Source organism: Tamandua tetradactyla, chromosome 2, assembly GCF_023851605.1.
Source record: "Tamandua tetradactyla isolate mTamTet1 chromosome 2, mTamTet1.pri, whole genome shotgun sequence".
Lineage (NCBI taxonomy): Eukaryota > Metazoa > Chordata > Mammalia > Pilosa > Myrmecophagidae > Tamandua > Tamandua tetradactyla.
Genome location: NC_135328.1, coordinates 50,639,913 through 50,663,245, shown reverse-complemented (window position 1 = coordinate 50,663,245; position 23,333 = coordinate 50,639,913). Strand labels below are relative to the sequence as shown.

Below are 23,333 nucleotides of genomic sequence, written 5' to 3'. Positions count from 1 at the left end.
GGCTGGGCAAAGGGGGGTGCATCTAAAGGAGGTGGGAAGGTATAGAGTTACAGGAAGGGTTGAGGCACAGAACAGGGCTGCCTTTGTCCTCAGCCCCCACTGGGCTAGCAAGGTGGCAGGAATAGCACCCTTGGCCTGAACAGTAGCAGGCCAAGCCATGGCTGGTTTGAACTAAACCCAGCCCACCTCTACCGTGTACCCACTTAGAAGCAAACCTCTGGGGCTGAGGCTGTCAGAAACATCAGGAGATCCTTTCCACACTCTGGTTCTGGGATTCTGAACACAGGCCCTCAACAGCTCTGGTTTCAGATTCTAGACCTGCCACTTACTGGCTGTGTGACCCCGGGCAGGCCCCTCATCGTAAAATGGGCATGCTAATCCTCGATCATAAGTTCTATGCCACTAAGTCTGCCAAGCAGTGCCAGGTCTGTGGGAAGCATTCAGCTGATGCTTGTGCAGTCTTCTCATTACCCAGACAGGCCACTGAGGCTCAGACGGACGGAGGGACTTATCCTGGGCTCCTATCCAATATAGTTCCTGTACCAGCTATCGCCCCCAGCACTGCCTTTTTGTCTTTTGGGAGCTAAAGTTCAACAATGTCAAAAGTTCTGCCATTTCTTTAAAAAATGTTTTAATTTACTCTAGCCGCTCCCTGTCCCCGGGGTGCCCCAGGCAGGAGCCCTCTGCTTTCCCAGAAGGCACAGAGAGGAGGGTATTTATCGCCAGCACCTGGCAGAACCCTGGTCAGGCAGCTCACACAATAGGCTGGGCCTGAGCCGGAGGCAGTCAGAGAGGGAGGGGAGAAATGCTGGGCCTCTGGGCATAACCACAACAGTGGGAGAGCTGGGAAGTCCCTTGGCTGTCTCAGCAGGGGGAGGGGGGACATTTCAGAGAAAGATCAAGGCACAGAGAGGACACCGAGGCCAAGGGCACCTCAGGCTCAGGGACAGAGACACATCCTCTCCCCGCCTTTCGCCTCTGAGCCCCATTTTACTGCCCAGCATCTGGGTCGCTGAGCCAATCCAGACCAGTGTCAGGAGAGCAGAAATCAAGACCCCTAGTTTAGGAGTTCATGGAGAGGATGCAGGGCAGGTGTGGGGAGGCCCCGCTGCCAAGCCTGCCTCGACTACTGGCACAGGGAGGGCTCCAGCAGCTTCAGGACGCCGCCCACCAGATGCAGGCTGCCCGTGACCAGCACGTGGATGGCAGCAGCCTCGTGCAGTACGCTGGCCCCGCTGCCTGCCAAGGGATGGGCAGAGAAGTCCTGGGCGGGGCTGGGAGGCTGAAAGATGGGGTCGCGGCCCTGGGTGATCCACTGCAAGGCATGGGAGATACAGCTGAAGACAAGGGAGCTGGCGCTGTGCGGGTGGGGAGAGGGGGGCTCTGGCCCATCAGGACCCGGGCTGGGGGTTCTCCGGAGAGCGGGGCAGGCCTGCTCCTCAGCCAGGTGGCCCCAGTGCTGCTGGTGAGTGAGACAGCGGAGCAGCACCTGGTCCAGCGTCACCATGAAGTTCTGTTGGTCTGCAGGGCACAGAAGCACACACGCCAGCGTGGGGGGTGAATGGGGGACAGGGATGGGAGAGAAGGGCAGGTGCTACGCAGTACCTGCTCTGTGCCACACCCTTTACAGGCATCACCTCAACAGCCACCCACCCCCTACAGCAGTCCTCATGCCGGACACTATCAGGAAACTGAGGCTCAGAAGGTTCAGTGTTTGTCCAGAGTCCCAGTGCTGGTGAAGAGGAAGAACCAAGCAGTTTAGCTACAAAGCTGGGGCCTTTGCCCACTGAGCACCATTTCTTTACCCTGGCTTCATTACTTTCATCTGTAAAATCGATAGCCAGCTGGGTCCATATCCTAGCTGAGCATAAGTATTTCCAGGGAGGCTGGTTAAAAATGCAGACTCCTGGACTCTCCCTAGAAAGTCTAACATGGGGCCTGGGGATCTGTGTTTTTTATAACATTAGTTCAAACTTTCTTGGCCACAACCCACAGTAAAAAGTACATTTCACATCACAACCCAGTACTCGCAAATGTATATATATGCCTAGAACGAATAGAAAATAAATGTATATATATGCCTAGAACAGATAGAAAATATCAATATGTTGATATTTTCTAATCTATTCTATTTCAATTTTTAAATAAGCAATGCTGGTTGAGACACACTAATTCAAGAATCATTAGTGGGTTTTAACCTGCATTTTTTTCTTTTTTTATATTTTATTATAAACAATGAAAAACTGTCAGAAAAACATTCTTGACATATAAACATTCTTGACACGGTTACAATCAATGGCTCACAATATCATCACATGGTTGTGTATTCATCACCATGATCCTTTTTTTGATCATTAGTATCTCCCCAGCAAAAGAATGAAAAACTCATATATGCCATAGTCCCTTACCACTCCCTTTCATTGACCACTAGTATTTCAGTCTACTCAATTTATTTTGACTTTTCCTCTCCCTATTATTTGTTTATTTCTTATCCATATTTTTTTTAAATTTTAACCTGCATTTTGAAAAACGTTTTCTCCCCACAATTCATTTTCAGTTTTGCAGCCACAGGTATAAAATTCAAGATGCACCAGCGTATTTATACAATAGTAATAAAAAAAAACACTATTGCCTACCACATTCACCAGACCTCCATTTCCTTCTGGGAAGGCCCCACCTCAGTGCCCTCGCCCCTGCCCAGCCCCAGGGACCATGCCTGTCGCCTCTCACCTGCACTGCCAGTCGATGACATCTCTGTCATGTTGGGGCAGAAGACAGCATAGTCAAACTGGCAGGGCTAGAAGGACAAGGGGTTGGACATGGTATCAGAGCCCTGACAGGATACTGCCCACCCCAATTTCCACCCAGACCCCTGAGTTCACATGTGTTCCTCCATCTCTGGAGACATCTCCGAGCCCAGAGGCGTGGCGGAACTGGAGTGATGCTGCACAAACCCAGCACAGCACTTTCATTCCTCAATGACCCCTCCATCCACCTCATACATTCTGCCTGGCCTGAGATCTGGACAGCGAACCGCGGCCCACTGTAGAGGCGGGGAAACAGGCCGGGGGTGGGGAGGGCAACAGTACTTGCTTCGGGTTACCCAGCAAGAGTGAGCGGGCCTCAAATCCAGGCTGGGGAAAAGGCTTTATCTGCACTGACAGAAGAGGCTCGAGGTAAGAGCAGCCTCTGCCTTCCAGCCTGTGAAATGGGAGTGATGGGCAAGATGACCCCTAGGAGCCACTTCAGCCCTGACAGCCTAGGGATGCCTCAGTTTCCCCAAGCAGGAAAGGACCTTTGCATGCTTTACAGCTCAGTGACTCTTCAGACCAAACTTGAGAAACAGGTACCCTTAGCAATCCTGTTTACGGAGAGACCAACTGAGGCTCAGGGAGATGATACCTTTGTCCATGGTCATACGCTAGTGGTAAAAGGGGCAAGACAAGCTGAGCCCATCACCTGTACCTTTGCCACTACCTGGTGCCCTTCAAAGGCAGGAGAATGACGGCGACGGCCTATGACTAGACTCTCCTGTGAGCCCGGTGCTTCTACATTCAGTCCTCAATCCAATCGGGGGGTGGGGAGGGGTAGGAAAGGGGCAGCAGGAATGGTCCCATTTCACAGTTAAAGAAACGGAGGCTAAGAGATGAAGGCACCCACTGGGGGGTCACACAGCCAGAGAACGGCAGCGCCAGCCGCCCGCCCCCCCAGCAGGCTCCTTACCCACAAGAGCTTCAGCAAGACCGCTGGGTCCCGGTCCCCGGTGGAGTTGAAGAGCAGGACACGTACCTCCCGCCCGCTGGGAGGCGGGGGTCATAGGGGGTCAGACGGTGACACCTCCCCACCAACCCCCACCCCGCCCCGCCCCCACAAGTTCCACCCCACTCCTTCCCCCGAACCTGTCATTCCACCAGCCTAGTTCCTGCCACCCCATCCCCCCCCTGCCCGGTGCTCACTGGCTCGGCCTCTCCCGGCCCTGCAGCTCCAGGCGGAACCAGCACACACAGGCCTGCATGCTGCTGCTGGTGTGCGCCCCGTCCAGGTACCAGGTGAGGGGCCCATGACGCAGCACCTGAGTTCGGCCCGGCCACTCGGTGTCCCGAAGGCCTGGGGTGGGGAGGGGAAGCAAGGCAGTCATGGCAAAAGGCCTCCCAGTCCTCTGTCCCACCCCAGTCCCCAACCAGCACACATCCAGGAACGTGCTCTCCCTGCACACAGCACTGTGGCTTCTGAGCGCTCTGAGGACCCAGCAATAGCAAAAGCCTCTCACTGGGTGGCAGAAGAGGTGTTCAGCTCTTCAGCTGCCTAAACTAGTGGAATCTTCCAGGCAACCCTGAGAGGGAGAGGCTCTCATATGTTCTTCCCATTTCATGGCTGGAGGGCCTTTAGCTCTAGGCATACTGGAACTGTCTGCTGAAGAGGTTTAACAGCCAGGAGTGCCTATTAGGTACTGAAAGGTCTGAGAGAGGCAGGAAGCAGGTAACCCTGTCACCCTCTGAGAACCTCATGGTTTTATGATGGCAATAATAACGACAGTCATAGCAGCTATCACTGGCCGAGCACTTTATCCTGGATCTGCCAGCCTCTGAGCTCAGCACCTCAGTAATGTCAATGCATGACAGCCCTTGCAGTGGGTCCTGTCCTTATCCCATTTGGCATATGAGGAAACCGAGGCTCCGAGAGAATTCATGAACTCAAGGTCATGGAGACTTCCGGACTTCAGAGCCCTTTCTCTTATGCATCGGCTTACACTGTCCCCCCTTCTCAGACAGGAAACCAAAAGAAGGCACAAAGATGCATGGTGCCCCTGGTTGGGCAGGAGGCCCAGCTCACCGTGCCGCATGTGGGATGTGAGCTGGAACATGGGGGCCAAGGGCAGCTGCCACGGGGTTCTCAGCCTGGAAGCCTTCAGCTCTCCGAGGCCTATAGGGGCAGCAGAGGGAGGGAGGAGGGAGGGTTGGTGGAGACTGTGTGCTCAGGCCTCCCGGAGGCTGGCTCCACGTGCCCCTGCCGGCCTGCCCACCTACCCTGGTGGTTATGCCATTGCAGCCAGTAGTGGGCCAGCTGCAAGGCCAAGGCAGCGTTGGACCGCTGGTGCTTTCCCGCCAGGCCCAGGGTCAGTGGCGGCCCCCCTTCCTCCAGGGCTTCCAGTGATGGGCACAGATAGAGAGGACACTGCGGAGGAGACGGGCAGCGGCTGGTTGGGGGGACTGCAACTCCCACCTTGGCCAGGGGGCCCTCCCGGATCCCTGTGAAGCCCGCCCATCTTTCCCACCAACCAGAACCCACCAAGCCCCACTCCCCGAAATGAGATGTGTTCCAGCTGGACAAGCAACTGGTCCAGCTCCCTCACTACGCAGATGAGCCAACAAGGTCAGAAAGGACCAAGCACCTCCTCAGTCAGGAACCCCATTCCAGTCAGACTCACTGAGATTTGGCGGGCACGGTCCCTCAACACTGCCAGGGGGCCGTCGGGCTGAAGCACAGTAAAGGCAGGGATGCCACGCTGCGAGGAGCCAGGGAGAGTGAGACGGGTGGCCCAGTCGGCCCCCTACCCTCCTAACTCTGGCCCTCACATCGTTGGGTCTGGACTGCATGCTTAGCTGCCCCCTTACCTCGCACAGGTCTATGGGAACCCCTCATCCCTCACATCGGGGGGTTTAACTCACTCCAGCCACACAGTGGGGCTGGGACAAGAACCCAAACCCTGCTGATGCCCACAGCCTCGTCCTGACTCAGGACACAAATGACCCCACCCCTGATGTGCTTCTCTGAGGCTCCAGGGCCCAGGCTGGTCCTTCCACGGACCGCCCCTCCCCTCCTCCTGTCCAGTCACCTTAAAGATGCCCCCTTTCTGCCAGGCGATCTTCTCCATCGTGTCCCCCAGAAGGCTGGTGTGGTCAATGCCAAGGGAAGTGACCCCACACACCACAGGCTTCCTGTGGGAGACAAGAGGGCCGTGACATCCCCACCCTGAGCCACCAGGCAGCACGGGAGACCTGGGCTTCTGGTCTCCACCCTTCACCCCAAGCAGCTGTCTTCACCTGACGATGTTGGTGCAGTCGTAAGCCCCGCCGATGCCCACTTCCACCACCGCCAGGTCCACCTGCAGGGGACCAGAGAGCATGGCAGGGGCCACAGAGGTACCAGGACACCACCCAGGAGCAGGAAGCTACCCTGCCTGCTGAGATTCTCCCTCCCAAGACCTCGGACTCAGGGTTCTGGGGAGCGGGCACCCACCTTCTCCTGGAGGAAGACGTGGAATGCCATGAGCGTGAGGAAGCGGAAGTAGGTGGGCATGGAGAGATGGCTGCCGTCCTGTGGCACAGGAACACGTCAGGGCCCCGGAGCTCCCATAGCCCCTGCTTGGGGGAGGCAGGGTCCTGGGATGTGCAGAGCCCTCTGGGTCTATCCACCCACTCCAGTGCTCTCTGCCCCACCCAGCCCTCCTACGCAGGGCACCTTGGTCTCCTCCAGGCGGTGGTAGAGGCACCAAAAGTACTTGGTGAAGAGCTCAGGACTGATGGGCTGCCCATTGATGCGGATCCGCTCGCGTACCTGCACCAGGTGCGGGGAGCTGCGGAGAGATCGGGGTCACCGGAGTTCCCTTCTGAACCCCCATGCCCCGAAGGCCCTCCTCCATCCTGCAGTCAGACTTGTCTTTCGGAAACACAAATCTGACCATGATATTCCTGTGCTGAAACCCTTCTGTGGGCCCCCACTGTTGTCAAGAGAGCCGTAGCACCCCAGCCCCTCGCCATGGCCCCCAGGCCCCACCGGGGCTGGTGCTACTGGCCTCTGTGCCTCACCCCTCAGCCAGCAAACTGTGCCCCAGCCCTTCTGGGCTCTTTTTAGTTCCTCCAGCCCCCTGACACATACACCCTCTCCCCCCACCCACCTTCTAGCTCTGACCTTTGCAGCACCTGCCTTCTCCCCTTTTCTTTACCTGCCTCGTTATTGTACTCATCCCGCATGTCTAAACTAAGATGGCCCTTCCTCCAGAAAGTCTTCCCTGGCCCCTAGGTCAGGCAGGTTCTCTGGGCTCCAATGCCCACCCACCCACCCCCACACCTACCCTGATGCTTTCCCCACCACAGTGATCAATCCCTGTTAAGGCCTGCCTCATAAGGGCTGCCTTATTTAAGCTGCGTCTCTGGGCCAGCCCACCAAGCCATACAGGCCGACATCAAAGGTAAGGTTTTCCCCCAGAAAGTTATTTTAGAAGAGAAAATGTTGACTTATATTTGAGTGCTCAGAGATCCTCTCATATTACAGATCCCTGATTCTGTTGGTGTATTTTCAGCTGTTCGGGGAAAACCTACTGGCCTGAAATTACCTAGGGCAGCTAATTTCAGATGCTTACTGCAAAGCAGCCTTAATTTCTGCGATTTTTAAAATGTACATGAAATTGTCAATGGCTGAGAGATTCCAAACAGACTCAAGAGTTGTCCTGGAGGTTATTCTTACACATTAAGTAGATATCACCTTGTTGTTCAAGATGTAGTGGAGAGGCTGGAAGGAACTGCCTGAAAATGTAGAGCTGTGTTCCAGTAGCCATGTTTCTTGATGATGATTGAACAATGATATAGCTTTCACAATGTGACTCTGTGAATGTGAAAACCTTATGTCTGATGCTCCTTTCACCTACCATATCGACAGACGAGTAGAACATATGGAATAAAAATAAATAATAGGGGGAACAAATGTTAAAATAAATTTAGTTTGAAACGCTAGTGATAAATGAAAGCGAGGGGTAAGGGGTATGGTATGTATAATCTTTTTTTCCTCTGTTATCATTTTATTTCTTTTTCTGTTGTCTTTTTATTTTTTTCTAAATCGATGCAAATGTTCTAAGAAATGATGAATATGCAACTATGTGATGATATTAAGAATTACTGATTATATATGTAGAATGGAATGATATCTTAATGATATCATTCCATTGTACATATTTTTTTAAATTAATAAATAAATTTTAAAAAGTGTCAAAAAAATGTACATGAAATTTAAGTTAATAAAAAGTCATCTGGGGCGGAAAAAAAAGGGTGGGCCACAGTGGCTCAGCCAGTAGAGTTCTCACCTGCGATGCTGGAGACCCGGGTTCGATTCCCGGTGCCTGCCCATGTTAAAAAACAAAACAAAACAAAAAAACCCCATCTGGGTTGGGCAACGGTGGCTCAGTGGCAGAGTTCTCATCCGCCATGCCAGAGACCCAGGTTCGATTCCCAGTGCCTGCCCATGCAAAAACAAAAAGTCATCTGAGAAAAAAAAGCAAACTGCAATGATGACTGCACAGCTTATATGATGATTCTGTGAACCACTATGGATGACTACATGGCATGTGAACATATACTATAGATCAATAAAATTCCATTAAAATAAAAGAAAAGACATCTGACTCCTCTAGCTATGCATTCACATTACACATTCAGGCTGCCACTTTCTTCCTCAATTTTTTTTCATTATCAAAATTGAGGACCACTACATACTTGGACCGATATGGTAAGTGCTGATGGAATGTCTGCTGAATGAATAAACACTGAGCAGAGACACATGCTGCTGCGCTCCTGAGGGTGTCTGGCCCTGAGGTGTTAGAGGAATCCACAGCTTCTTGAGAGCTGGGAGTCACTATGCCCCTCCACACCTCAGTACCTAAAGAATCCTGTCTTCAGGCCATAGCTTCGGAGAATCCGTTCAGTGAATGCACACGTGGAGCCCTAGAATGAGAAAAGGTATTACCTGGTGCTGCACCCACCAGCCTACTAGGTGGATTTTACCCCTAGGTCCCACCCCTCACCTTGCCTTTGGTCCCGGAAACATGGATAATGTTCAGCCGGTCTAAGTCCTCCACCTGGGCCAGACAGAGAAGGTCTGTTCCTCGGCTGAAGTGAGCCGAGGAACTGACAGAAGGGGGAGATGGGGGATGCCCATAGGTCCTGCCTAAAACAGCCCTACTTACCTGCAGTCCACTTCGCACCAGGTACGGCACCATGGCCTCCAGTTGTGCCTGGGGGTTGCCCTGCTGATGCTTCGCCTGCTCCAGGTAGCCAGCATTGGACTGCAGGGTGTTGAGCGTGCGCACAGCATCCTGGCAACCATAATCCCCGGGGAGCAGGTTAATGCTCACTAGGGGTCCAGAGGGACAGAGGCACCCAGAACACAGTGGCCTGGCCAGGGTGCCAGATATGCTGTACCAGCCCTGTGACCTCTCCAGCAGAGAGGTTAAGTACTAGGAAAGCAGAGAAGTGGCACCCTTCAGTTCTGGTGGAAATAGGAGTCAGCCGCAGCCCAGCCCCACCAAGGGACTGAGAGGAAAACAAGCAGCATAATTGATCAATTCCTTGCTTCCTATTTAGGCTCCCCAGCTTTCAGCCCCTAGGCCCTTTCCCTTCACCTCCTCCAACAGGGTCCACCACTGGGGTGGGGGCCAGAATGGCAGAAGCCTAGAGTCTTCGAGTTCCGGAATTCCTAGAAGCTTCAACACCCAGCTCTGAGGACTGTGAGGTTCCACAATCTGACCCAGAGAGGTACTGTCTGAAACACCCAGAGGGGGAAGAGGCCCAGAGAGAAAAACGTTATGTCGGGGGCCACCCAGCCAGGAAGACAGGAGGGCTAGCACCCAGGTGGGGCAGAGGGTGCTGTTTATTTCCCCTCAGGCTCCGGTTTCAAGCATCAAGCCCCTGACACAATACTCTGACAAAATTGTTTCCCTGATCCTTGGGCACTCACTGTCCCTGATTCCCGCTGTCCCCTCATTCCAGGCAGTTGGATCCCCAACCCTCTGAATCCTGGAAATTCCACCCCACAGATTTATACTTCTATATTCCTGGATCCTTCAAGTTGGGACTCCCCTACCACCACCACAGCCCCCCCGCAACTCCCCAGGGTTCAGACACTGGGGTCACCGAACTCCAGCACTCCAGTGAGCCCCTAGACCACCTGATCCCATCAGCTGGTGTCCCTTCCCACCCTCTAATGCCCCACGACTCAACCTAGAATTCCCAGATCCTGCAGCTAGGCCCAAATTCCTGATCCCTGAGCCCAAACTTGAACTCCAGTGTGTCCTCGCTCCCCAGCCCCCAGTCCTCAGCCCCCCAGCCCCCAGCTCCCCAGCCCCAGGCTACTGGTCCTCTACGCGGGCTCACTTGGCGGTCCTCTACCCGGGCTCACTGGGTGGCTCAGGCTCGGCTCACTTGTCCCACGGCAGCCCGCCGGATACCTGATATTCCATGCCGGGCTCCTCCGTCGCCGGCCACACACTCAACCCCCGCCTCGCCCCGACTCTGGTCGCCCGGAGTGTGGAAATTGCTGCCAAGAACCGCACCGCGTGCTGTTGGCACAACGCCCGAGCCATAACCCCGGCGTAGGCGGACACGCGCTAGTCCCGGGCTGGAGACGCCGAGCTTCGCTCCGCCCACCTCGGTCCGGACGTGCCCCCGCCCTCCACCAATCAGCGCTGTCCACTCCCCCTCCCACACCGGTAAGAATCTAGCGCCTTCCGCCTGCCGCCATCTTTATGAGGGGCAAGCCCCAGGGCGGGCGAGGGGAAGTGCATCCATGTTTATCAAGGGCACGATCCCGAGGGTAACCTGCCCGTTAGTGGGACTCGTACTCCACTCGTCACCCAACCGCACCCCCAAAAGTAGCCTGTTCTAGTCGGCAGCCCTCAGCCCCTGCTCGGGTCCGGAACCAAATCCCAGCGAGTGTAAAATGACGGTGCTGGAAGACACCTTAGGGTTCATCTAATTCCGGCCCCCGGGGAGAAATCACTCCTCAGCCGAGTCCGCCCGCAACGGGGATTCGGTCTCTGCCTTCCTGTGTTTGACAACCCGACTGCGAGGAGATAGACTCCAAACCAAGCACCCATTCTACTGGGGCCCCTAACCGACCTGAGGAGCCTGGGAAAGCTTCCTGGGAGAAGTGGCATTCCTGCGTGGGTCTGCAGGATGGGAGAGTTGGCTAGGTGGTGAAGAGGTTTCCAGGCAGAGGAAGAGAACAGGGTGTACAAAGAAAGAGATTAAAGAGAGAACTAGAGATTCAAAAGAAGGATGGCGCTTTGGCCAGGCTTGCTCCAGAGGCTGGATCCAGTTCAGTCCTGTAGCCTCCCAGAGAATTTTGGCTAAATTTCGCAGATGATAAAGTGGTTTTAAGGAGGGATAGTGTGATCAGATTTGTGCTTTAGTAAACCCCTCTGTGTTGAGAATGGATCCAGAGGTGCCATCGGGGGTGGGGCGGAAATCTGCCCTAACTGTAGGTGAAGGGGTTTTGCCTAGAGTTTTCAGTACTTTTCCCCATCTTGGACCTGACTACTACCCCAAACCAATAGCACGGTGATTCCCTTTGTACAGATGAAGAAAAGGATGCCTAGAAAGGAGTGGGGGGCTGCAAACAGCCCCCCAGGCAAGGTCCTATAAAAAAAGACAACCCTTCAAAAGAGTGATGGGATTTCAGTATGTTCTACCTCTTTCCTTCAGACATTCTCTTCCTTCAGAGAGCGTTTGATTTTGAAATAAACAAGTGATGTGTTGGGAAGATCCCTTCGCTGACTAAACTTCTGCTTTTTTCTGTCACTTCTGGGAATACCTCTGCCCCTACCCAGGCAGGAGATACAGCTGGTCCTTTCTCTTTTGATTTCCTTTTCTTTTCTTTTTTTGGTGTTAAAACTTTCTCTATACATATACATGTATATAATTTAATAAATACATGAAAGTGATCATAAAGAAGCTTTAAATGTTTTTCTCATACTGAACTCTCCCCCTCTCCCAACACCTCACTTGGTACTCTGTTGACAGCAAATTAGGTGTCCTATATTTTTCTATGTTCATGAAATAGTGGGCACACTTAGACATGTATAACGCCTTGTTAATGTAGGTGACAATATTTTCTTCATATTAACTTTCTCACTCAACCAAGACCTTATTCACAGATGAGGCAACTGTGAGGCATAAAGGAGCGAAGGCACTTACCCAAGTCAACAAAATCAGGATTTGAACCCAGGCAGTCTGACCCCTGATCCCTTAACTCCCCCGCCTCTCCAGACATGCTAATTCAGTGTCTCTGGGCTGCAGTGCACACTTCAGGGAGTGGCAGTACCGCAATGGATTCCACACTCCCCTGCAGAGAGGCATTCCCTCTGCCTTTAGTCTTTTTTCCCAGAAGCCACGCCTCTGTGTTTTATTTCTGCGGGTTAGGTAGATCATCGGGAATGGGAAGGCTGGGTCTCCTGGGTGTTTTATTCATTCCCCCAACACAGGAGCCTTAACATCCTACCAACCTTGTGTGAGGAGAGCACCTCTTTCCCAGCATGTCCTCCAGCCACCTCCTAGTTACTCCACAGTTCCCTACTGCAATGAACACGAACATCTTTTCTTGGGCTTGTTTCAGTGAACTGCCTCACTCATCCTTGGCCCATTTTTCTAATGTGTCTTCATTTCTTGCTTGCCAGTTATAAAAGTGTTTTATGTATTGGTTCTGTCTTCTGTACAAGTATTTACATTTCTAGGGCTACTAGGGATGGTGTCAGTTTATTCATCCATAAGAGGGAGGATTGCAGCTCTAGGCCATGCCTCCAGGAATCAGATCCCAGGAAGAGATTCTCTCCTTGGGTTTAAGGTGGAAACCCCTACTTACCTACATCCCTAAAACTTAACTGATTTCCCTGAGTAAGGAGGCCTTATAATTTCCCTCTTCTGACCTGTGGGGTAGGTTTACAATCCTGCCAAACTGGCTTGTTGAGCTGGAACCCTCAGCTCCAGTTTGGAAACAGATATAAATTTGCAGACATGGAGAACAAGATACACAAAAAATCTCAAGAATCCTGGTGGTGTCATCGTAACTGGGCAGGAAATTTACAAGTGGTATCTGGGGTCTTGGCAAAGTGGCTGGGGCCTTGGGCAGGTCACATGTCCCCTAAGCCTCAATTTCCCTACCTGCTGCCAATAAAGGTCTATGGTCTCCAAAGACAATTCTCATAGTCAGTGACCCTGGGAAGTTTGTCTTCTTGTGTCCTTTGAGGGCAGGCTGGGGGTAGAGGGGGATGCTAAAATTGATTTCCCTTTTTTTCCTTATTAGAACTTTTTGTTATTTTTATTTTGTTTTTAAATTCTGATATTTGTTGGATCGATAATACATCATATCACTCAACTATTTAAAGGTACGAAAAGGTATACGGTGAGAAGTCTCTCTCCCATCCCGGGTCTCAGCACCCTCATTTCTGTCCCCCAAAGCAATCAATGTTATCAGTTTATTATGATATTTCATAAGAAAGTAAATACGAACAAATATATTATTTCCCTGTTTCAGTCACAGATAGCAGACGAGACCCACAATTCTGCACAGCTCTTGTCCACATACTCTATGGCATGGAAGTACCACTGTGTATTTCACCAGTCAGTCTCCTACTGATGGATATTTAGGTTATTTCCAAAATTTTGCCACGACAAGCAGCATTGCAATGGGTAACGCTTTACCCTTGTCATTTCTTCCACATTTGGGTAGATCTGATGGATAAATTTCAAGAAGTAAAATAAGAGAAACTGGGTCAGAGATGATTTCTATTGGAAATTTTCATACTATTGTCACATTGTCCTCCAAAGGGCCACCAGTCTCCCTGTCACCCCCACCCCCACCCCAGCAGCATATACACCAGCCTGTTTCCATTTATTCTCCTCACTGACTGCCTTAGTTTCCCAGAGTGGCTTAAAACTACAGAAATATATTGTCTCACTGCTCTGGAGGCCGGAGGTCTGCATCAAGGTACAGGCAGGGCTGGGCTCTCTCTGCAGTCCGGAGAGCTCTGGCAGTGGCTGGCTTGGCAATCTGTGGCATTTTTGGCTTGTGGTGTGACTCAATTTCTGCTTCTGTCGCATGGCTGTTCCCTTTCTCTGTCTCCCACTACCTGCGTCCAGAATTTCCTCTCCTTATAAGGGCACCAGTCATGCTGGATCAGGGCCCACCCTAATCCAGTTTGGCCTCATGATAACTCATACGATCTGCAAAGATCCTATTTCCACAAGGGATTACCTACACAAGCCTGGAGGTTAGGACTCAACATATCTGCTTGGGGACGCAATCCAATCTGTAATACCAATGCAGACTGTTAGCCAACTTTGATCCTTGACAATCTGATGGGTGGAAAAATAGATTTTCAGAGTAGTTATAATTTATAACTTTTTTGCTGTGAGGGCAGCTGAGCACTTTTCTTATGTTTAAAAGCCCTTTGTGTTTCCTTTACCGTCTGTGCACATACTCTGTATCACTCACTGCTTTTTATTTGAAGAGTCACAGATGTTTGTCGAAGAAAATAGAGAAAAGTGTAAAGAAGAAAATCAAAGGCACCTTCGTTGCACTGCCTGGGGAGAGCCTCTGCTGGCCTCTTGGTGCCCCCGTGAAAGTGCTCCTGCTCTTGTCTCGGGAAGAACGGTAAAAACAAAGCCAAAGAGAAAAGAAAAGAAAAGGAACGGTGAAGACCTCTCCAGGATGGGGTACTGGGCAAGGGGGCCACTTGAGGCTGGTCTGCAAGTGTGTGCAGAGGGGGTGAGTGAGGGGACCTGTGAGGGGAGAATGTATTGGAGATGCTGTCCATTCATTCATTCACTCATTCATTTGGTGAGAAACTGTTTTCGTGGCAGACCCTCGGCTTAGCACCGGGGACACCATGAGAAATGAATGATGAGGTTCTCCTACCCATGGAGATTCCAGTCCGGCAGGTGGGAGGGCAGTTAAAAAGGAAATTCACAAAGGAATGTACATATTTGCGAACCCTGGTCAGCGCTACCTTCATTGCCGGAGAGGCAGGAGGTAAGGCCCAGAGAAAGACAGAAATAGCCTGGGGTCACACAGCGAATCAGGAGAGGTGCAATGCTGGCCCCAGGGTGAGCTTTCTAAACTCAGATCTGCCCAAGTCACTGCCCCTCTCTTACCTTTACCTCCAGCCCCCTGTCATGCCCTAAGGATCAGTAAAGCTCACAAACCCATCACGGCCTGGCCTCTTCCACCCCTCACCTCGCCCACCACCACAGGGCATGGGCCCTGAAAACTAGCAAAGATTTGGCTTCTCCCATCTCCAAGTTTTTGCTCACATTTGCCTCTGCCTAAAACATCCTTCCCTTCTTTGCTTTTTTGGGTGGGTGGTTGTGGTTTTGTTGTTTTTTTTTAAATCATTTTTTAATTATAAAATATAACATATATACCAAGCAAAGAAATAAAAAGCAATAATTTTTAGAGCAAACTTCAACAAGTAATTATAGAACAGACCCCAGAGTTTGTCAAGGGCTACCATTCTACCAACTCCGATTTTCCTTCTAGCTGCTCCAAAACACTGGAGGTTAGAAGGAACATTAATATAGTAATTCAGCAGTCGTACTCATCTGTCAAATCCTATTTTCTCTGTTATAATTCATCCTTCTCCTTTGACCCCTCTCCCAGTCTATAGGGATCTTTAGGCAATGCCCATTATGACTTGTTCATGTTGAGAAGGAGTGTCAACACTAAAGGGAATATACTCAATCAATAATCTTGGAGAGGCCGGTCCCTCTGGGTTTCAGGATTTATCTGGTCTAGGAACCCTCCAGGGATTATAGGTTCTAGGAAAACAAATTTAGTGCATGAAACCTTTACAGAGTCTCAGTTTGAGCCCTAGGTGTTCTTAAGAATCAACAAGAGTGATATTGATGGGGGTCTAGCAAACCATGGCAATCAGCACTATCTAACTGAAGCTTGCATAAGTGTAACCACCAGAATAGTCTGTTGACTCTATTTGATCTCTCTTGGTCACTCATGCCTTATTGTATTACACTTCTTTTCCCCCTTTTTGTCAAGAAGGCGTTGTTGATCCCATAATGTCAAGGCCAGACTCATCCCTGGAAGTCATGCTCCACCTTGCCAGGAAGGTTTTCACTCCTGAATGTCATGTCCCACGTAACGGCGAGAGCAATGATTTTCCTTGCAGAGTTGGAATTAGAGAGTAAGAGGACACATCTGGGCAACAAAAGAGGTTTTCTGGAAGCAACTCTTAGGCCTCATTATGGGTAGTCTTAGCTTCTCCCCTATAGGAAAAGCTTTCATAAATGCAAGCCTCAAAAATCAAGGGCTTGACCTATTTTCTTGGGAGGTCAAGAAAATATACCTATACCTCCCCAATGGTTGAGAGGTATCTGGGGTTTCCCAGATGGGAAAGTTTAATAGTTCCATATAAAGTATACATATTATTTTAGTTTGCTAGCTGCTGGAATGCAATATACCAGAAATGGAATGGCTTTTAAAAAGGGGAATTTAATAAGTTATATGTTTACAGTTCAAAGGCCATGAAAATGTTCCAATTTAAAAAAGTCTATAAAAATGCCCAAATTAAGGCACCAACAAGAGGTTACCCTACACTCAAGAAAGGCCGATGAAGTTCAGGGCTTCTCTCTCAACTGGAAAGGAACATGGCAAACATGGCGACGTCTGCTAGCTTTCCCTCCAGGCTTTTTGTTTCATGAAGTTCCCCCAGGGGCGTATTCCTTGTTCATCTCCAAAGGTCCCTGCCTGTGTGGGCTCTTGTGAGTCTCGTGGCTCTGGTGACTCTGTTGTGGCTGTCTTCAAAATGCTTTCTCTTTTAAAGGATTCCAGTAAACTAATGAAGACCCACCTGGAATAGGTGGTGTCACATCTCCCTCTAATCCAAAAGCTAATACCCACAATTGGGTGTGCCACATCTCTATGGAGATAATCTAATCAAGCCTCCAAACCACAGTGCTGAATAGCGATTAGAAGAAACAGCTGCTTCCACAAAATTGGATCAGGATTAAAATATGGCTTTTCTAGGGCACATAATCCTTTCAAACTGGCATGCGCACGCACACACACGCACACACACACACGTGTACATATTATATCCACCCCCCAACCCCTGCCTTCAGAACCTCAAGAGACTCTACCAATCTCTACCAAACACTTTTTAATTATCGGCCTGGGTGTGTTGTTTTTAGCTGACATTTATTGAGCACTTATTCCTGTGCTTGGCATGTACAATCTCATTTTATTCTCATGAGAAAAGCATGATTGGTGATTATCCCCAATTTACAGGAGAAGAAATGGAGGCTCAGAGAGGTTAAGCTACTCATCCAGGGCAACACAGCTGGTATGCGGCAAAGCCAAAATTTAAATCCAGATTAACTAACTCCAAAGTCTGCTCTTATTCACTCCTCAACACCACCTGCCTGGTCACCCTGGCTCAGTCTGCTGTGTGACCCCAGGCAAATCACTTCCCCTCTTTGATCCTCTGTCTTCTTGCTAGATTGAAAGTTGAATGAGCTCATTCCTTCTGGGGGATATCTAGGAGTTTCTTGATGAGAACAGGAATCTGCAAAGGCTACCACACCTCAGAAAGCCTGGACTGGAGGGGTCCAGCTGACCTTCCCCACCCCCAGAATTTTGTGGAGACCAGGAAATATTTAACCTTTTAAGCTTGGTGGGTTTGTACAGAAGCCTAGCATTCAGGAGGGGTTGCATTTCTGATGGCCTCTCCTAATTCTCACCCAGATTCTGGCTGCTATGAAGGTTTAATGGATTTAGTTTCTTGGGAGGACAATCAGACCTTAAATCAGCCTCCCTTTGACTCTGTAATTACTCTTCTAAAAAAAAAAGAACTCTAGGAACAATGGGTACTCTACGTGCTGTGTTTATTGTCCTCCATTTCCCTTGCAGGTGATTCCCTCCTTTCCGAAACCCTTTCTTCTTTGTAAAGGACATATCGTGTTTCCTGTTCTCCTTCCTTGCTGGCTGTGCCTTCTCCCCCCCTGAGCCAGTCTCATGCATCTCTCTCCAAGGTGGCTTCCTGCATTCCAGGATCTGTGATGACATCTGAACGTCAAATGTCCTTCTTCAGATTAGTCCTCTTTGCTGAGCTACAGACTTAAGTATCCAATGACCTGACATATCCTGGGATGTCCACAGGCATCATGACCCACGGGCACATATAGTAGGTGTTCTCTTGAGTTTCCACCCCTAGAGCTGCTCCTCCCCAGGCCCTCCCAGCTCAAGAAATGCTCCACTGCCCACCCAGCTCCTCAAATCCAAAAGCTAGGCCTTCCTCTGGGTTTCCTTCTCCCTCATACCCAAACTCCATCAAACCACAAGGCCTCTCCACTCTGGAAATGCTGAGGTATCACGGCAGTTCCAGAATCCAGACCCTTTTCTCCATCCTCTTCCATAGCCACCCCTTGGTCTAGGCCACCAGTGTTGGCCCACCCTATGGTTTCCTTGCTGCTCCCCCTTGACCCCTTCAGCCATTCTCCATCATTTTAAAACAAATCAGATCTTGTCTCTCATTTGCTTAAAATGCTCATGGGCCCGTACTGCACTTAGCATGAAATCCGAACTCATGACCGTGACCTGCAAGGTCCCTCGTGGTCTGGCCCCCGACCTGCTGGCCTCCTCACCGACCCTCAGACACACTGGGCTCATTCATGCCTGTCTTGGCTAAAATCCACATTGAGTGAGCACTTAGTTTGTTCAGGATGTGTCACGTGCATTTGCTTAATCCTCACAACAGCCCTAGGAGGGCTGTGATTATCCTCACTCAACAGGTGGGGAAACGGAGGCACCGAGTGATTACACAGCCAGCCCAAGGTCACAGAGGGTGGATTGTGACAGAGCCTAGGGCTTTGCACTGGTTGTTCCCTCTGCCTGGAAAACTCTTCTCCCAAAGCTCACATGACCGGCCCCTGGTTGTAAAGGTCTCTGCCCAAAGTGTCACATTCTTGCCATTCTTTTTCACCTGTACACCTTTTGTACCTTTTGAACTTTGAACCATGTGACTGCATTAGCATTTCAAAATAAATACTTAAAAAAAAAAGAGTGATATGAATCATGTTATTAAAAGACTATTAAGGCAATGAATCCATCGATGAGACAGTACAGTCAGTTTGATCCCGTTCTTTGTTAAAGTAATCATAAATGAAAAAACAGCCTGGAAGTTATTCCTAAACGGTAACTGATTAGCTCTGGGTAGTGAGACCAGAAGTGAGCTTTACCTCCCTTTTGCTTATTTGTATATTAGATCTTTTTCTCCTGTGAACATGCATACTTGGGGAAAAAACACTTATCACATGGCACTTCAGAGCCCTCTTCGACCAACGCTCCTGTTTAGCAGTTGGGGACACTGAGTCCCAGGAAGAGGCCAGCAGGGCCAGAACTGACCCGGAACTGAGCGTGGCTCTTGGTGTTCCTGGGGGCCCCATTCCAGGCGAGAAGGGCCTCGGGGGTGGGGGGAGGAGGTGCCAGGGCAGTGGAACCCTCTTGTAAACTCTACCTCCTCCGGAGGCGCCTGAGTGCTCTGAGCTGGGCACCGAGGCCTTCCTTGCTCAAACCCAGGAGCAGCCATCTTAGAGGTCTCTGACCTCCTCAGTGCCAAATGCTGCTGTGCTGAGCCCTGGGAAGGAGGAGCTGGCACCCACACCCCGTGTTATAGGTTAGGTCATCAGTCAGCAAGTAGCGGAGCAAGGACTCCAACCCAGCTCCCTCGGATGGGTGACGGAGACAAGAAAGTGAAGATAGCAATGCTGATAGAATTTTGCAGAAGACATTGCAAGCCCACTCTGGTCAAGCTTGGGAACCCCTGGCTAATATTTTTCATTTGAAACTCAAGTTTTCTTAAATAATAGTTCATGTGAGTCCTTGCTAGACATTGGCACTGTGCTGAGAGTTTTGCTCCTTTCATCTTTCCAAGTGCCCGGTAAAAAGGTTCTGTTCCCAGCTCCATTTTCCAGGGGGAGCCTCAGGGGTGGGGGCTGGGCTTCAATTCAGGTCTGTCCGTCATTGGGGTACATTATACTGGATGAGGCCAAGGGTTCCTGGATCTGTGCTCCATGCAGGCCATGCACCTTTATTTCAGGTCATTTACAGGAATCTGTAAACACCAGGCCTGGGGCCGCAGACTCTGCCCACAGGCCACTCCTGGACCCTGCCTCACACTTGCCTGTGCCCTGTGAGGTGACTGAGGTCACCTGGTCCAGGGGATCGGGCTTGAGCTAGAGAGAGGCAGGACCTATTGATTAGGTGTTTTCCATAGAGATGTGTCTCCGCTCTTTCAAGGTGGGTCTTAATCCTCTTACTGGAGTCCTTTAAGAGGGAACCATTTTGGAAAAATCTCAGAACCAACACAGATAGAGACATTTGAGGATGCAGAAAGAAAATGCCCCGGGGAAGCTGTTTGAAACCAGAAGCCAAAGGACCAACAGACGCCAGCCACACACCTTCCCAGACGGGCCTTGAGTCAAGGTATCTTTCTCTGGATGCCTTAATTTGAGCATTTTTATGGCCTTAGAACTGTAAACTTGTACCTTAATAAATTTCCTTTATAAATAGATAGATAGATAGATAGAAATGACCTACCACATGACCCTGGGCAAATGTCTGGGGCCCTGGTCCCTAAAGTGAGTGGTCCTAGATGACCTCAAAGGGGCCTCCCTGCTCCCCGACCTGGCAATCTGGGACTGCCCCTTCTCTGCTGCAGGGCAGAAGGGCATGGCTGTCTGGAGGGCTTGGGCATGGTCACGGGGGCCACAGCACAGCCTGGGGTGAGCTGCAGCCCGGTAATACATGGCTGGGGCTTGGCTGTAGACTACAATCCTGCGGGGACAAAGCACTGTCTCCTACTCTTCGTTCTACAGAGGAGGAAACAACCCAGGGTAAGCGACTTGTCTATTACCTGTCCGGACATGAACCCAGCTCTCTCTTGGTAGCCCTGCAGTGCAGCCCAGAGCCGGAGCTCTGGTAAGTGGCTCTGCAGCTTCCTGGCTGGTCAGGCTCAGCCCCTTCTCCTCATCTCGCTGAGCCCCATTTCCTCATCACTAACAGGGTGGCAGTTACTCCCACGCAGGGGGCTGTGCTGAGGCTGGTTGAGCGCAAGAGCCTTTCACTTGAGTTTAGTTCAGAAAATCTTAAAAGGTCTAAGTCCTTAACTCCTCTTAACTTCAGCTTCCTGATCTATAAAACGCAGGTAATAAAGGTTCCAGCCACACGGGCCTGGGACGGCAGGCAGTAGGCACTCCATCAGTACTGCTACTGTTGTTATTTTTTAAATGGGGCTAACAACCCCTCCTCATGGAGCAGCCCTGAGGATTAAATTAGATGCAACTTGCCTCTGCCCCTTCCACACTTGCTATCAAGATTCAAGATTCACCTCGAGAGACGCCTCCCCAAGAGTTGCTCCAAACCACACTGGGGTGGGGGGCTCTGGGGGGTGGAATTGTGAGGCCAGCAGGGTCCCTTGAGTCACCCCAAGGCTCGTGGATGACAAGCCATTTCCTTGGGGCCCCGCAGAGCGCGGGGTTAGCACTGCCGGTGCCCTTTGCCTCTCCGAGGGATTATTTGCATGAACAAAAGGAAAGAAACTGAGGCGTTGAGGTCACCTGCTGAAGGTCAGTCATTTTCCTACCTGGAAGGAGGCAGTCTTAGCCCAGGGAGACTGCCTGGATGGGCCCTGCTGCTCCATGATTGCTTCCCACTGGAGCTTCTCAGCTACTGGCCAAGTGGTAGCCAAGATTTTGGCACTTTTCATTCCACAGCTTCCTGCTTCCCTCCTGGGTAGAACATGTGAGTCACGTGCAGGTACTTCCACCAAGCCAGCTTCAGCAGGCCCTGAGGCCAAGGTTAGGCCAAGAGGGGAGGGAGGGTTGTAGGGGGAGGGGGTAGGCTCTCAGGGGTAGAAGTTCTGGCCTCCCTGGTCTGCAGAGAGGAAGTTTTACCTGATAGGTTCTTACACATATCCTGGGATCTGTCCAGGGACCTCTCACCAGGGTGGTTTCTGGAGGGTGGGACTAGTCAGGATCTCTCCCACAAGTTAAATAAAAACTGGGCAGAGGTTAGAGGTGAGCAGGCTGGCCAGGGGTAGGGGTGGTATTTGGGAGACTTCCAGACCTTGGAGCTGGGCTTCCTGCTGAGATGGAGCTAGCTTTATCAGGCCTTTCTTTCAGCTGTCCTTATCACAGCCCATTTCCCCTTGCAGTCTTACAGTTAGGGCCCTTGCCCTACCAGACCGGGATTCCTCAGTGGGTGTGTGTTGGGGGTGGTGGGAGGGCACCCTTGACCTAAGGAGTCCAAGCCTGCTGGGGAAGACCCCTTTTCACCAAACCACCCAGTCAAAAAAGAAGCCAGGCACAACACCCAATCCCTGACTTAGATGGAAACATCGAAAAAAGATGTCTAAACAAGGTGGTAAAGGCCCTTCCTGCTTCAACAGTTAGCTTTGATCATTCATCCATTTATTCATAAGCTGACTCACTCACTCCACAGTATCTGAGAGTCTTTCACGTGGGACACGGCAAAAGCTCAAACAAGGCCCTGCCTCCAGGAGCTTTTGTTCCAGATCACACACCTCCTTCATAGTTGCGGGGTGATGCCCACATCATGCCACCAGGGTTTGAGGTTGAAGAGGGACAAGAATCCATTCACGCTTGCCCTGCTAGTGCCAGGTTCCTCCCTACTGGTGACTGCAGGAGGACAGGCGTGTGTTTGTGTGCGACACACTTGCATATGTGTGAGCTCGGGGCCAGAAGCTCCAGGGCTGAAACCCTGCTTTGGTTGTTTTAAAATATTGTTTAGTTGCATGAGTAAAAATATTAAGGAAATATGAGAAAATACCAAGAAGCATAAAAGATATAACCACCCAAATTCACCATGAGTGGTATTTTAGTGTGATTCAGTTTTTTTTATAAAAATTATCTCAACAGTATTTTATAACTTGCTCTTTCCATCCATTCTGTTAAGAACAGTCTTGTCTGAATGCACATTTCTATATCCTTTTTGCACACCACTCACCGTATCCCTATAGGGCCATGCTCTAGCCAACCAGCAACAGCAGCGTCACCTGTTGGCTTGTTAGACGTGCCCCGCCAAGGCCTGTTGGGTCACAGGTTCATATGTGCACTACAGTAGGGGAAGTGCTGCTGACTTAAGCTGATGGAGGTTTATGCTTTATGCAAGGTCACCCTGAACATTCCTTTGCCCTGTGTGGACGAGATGACAACCTCAGTGTGGCCACTGTCCATTGACTGGTCACCTGGCCTTGGGTACATGACTGGACTTCTCTGCACCCATTTCCTCTTCTGTACACAGGATAATCACACACTTCTTCTATTGGGTCATTCCAAGGATGTTATACGTTGTCTTAGAAAACACATTTTGACCTCTACAGCTTCCTTTACAGGCAAATCCTCTATTTGTTGTCCTCAGTCTCTTTCCTCCCATTCTCTCTTTAACAGTTTTATATAACTCACATATCATAACATTCACCCATTTAAAGTATACAATTCAATGGTTCTAATATACTCAGAGTTGTGCAGTCATTG

At 50.6% G+C, this 23,333-nt stretch overlaps 1 protein-coding gene and 1 long non-coding RNA gene across 5 annotated transcripts; both read right to left on the bottom strand.

Moving 5' to 3' along the window:
* Nucleotides 1–613: 613 nt before the first annotated feature.
* FPGS (folylpolyglutamate synthase) lies at nt 614–21,755 on the bottom strand. Of its 4 annotated transcripts, none has more exons than XM_077145770.1 (15): nt 21,422–21,755; nt 8,960–9,088; nt 8,798–8,851; nt 8,653–8,717; nt 6,463–6,577; nt 6,241–6,318; nt 6,045–6,106; nt 5,837–5,939; nt 5,429–5,506; nt 5,028–5,175; nt 4,834–4,923; nt 3,957–4,107; nt 3,724–3,799; nt 2,731–2,797; nt 614–1,521 (listed from the first exon to the last, which is right to left on the bottom strand). In XM_077145770.1, the coding sequence occupies exons 1-15, from the start codon at nt 21,542–21,544 to the stop codon at nt 1,127–1,129; spliced, it is 1,734 nt and encodes a 577-aa protein (XP_077001885.1). In that variant the 5' UTR covers nt 21,545–21,755; the 3' UTR covers nt 614–1,126. The 4 variants fall into 4 exon arrangements, with proteins under 4 accessions (XP_077001885.1, XP_077001876.1, XP_077001903.1 ...); XM_077145761.1 differs by lacking the exon at nt 21,422–21,755 and adding an exon at nt 10,220–10,424; XM_077145788.1 differs by lacking the exon at nt 21,422–21,755 and adding an exon at nt 10,146–10,253.
* LOC143660076 (uncharacterized) lies at nt 17,647–18,799 on the bottom strand. Its single transcript, XR_013163836.1, has 2 exons — nt 18,376–18,799; nt 17,647–17,832 (listed from the first exon to the last, which is right to left on the bottom strand). It is a non-coding gene; the product is annotated as an uncharacterized LOC143660076 (long non-coding RNA).
* Nucleotides 21,756–23,333: the final 1,578 nt, after the last annotated feature.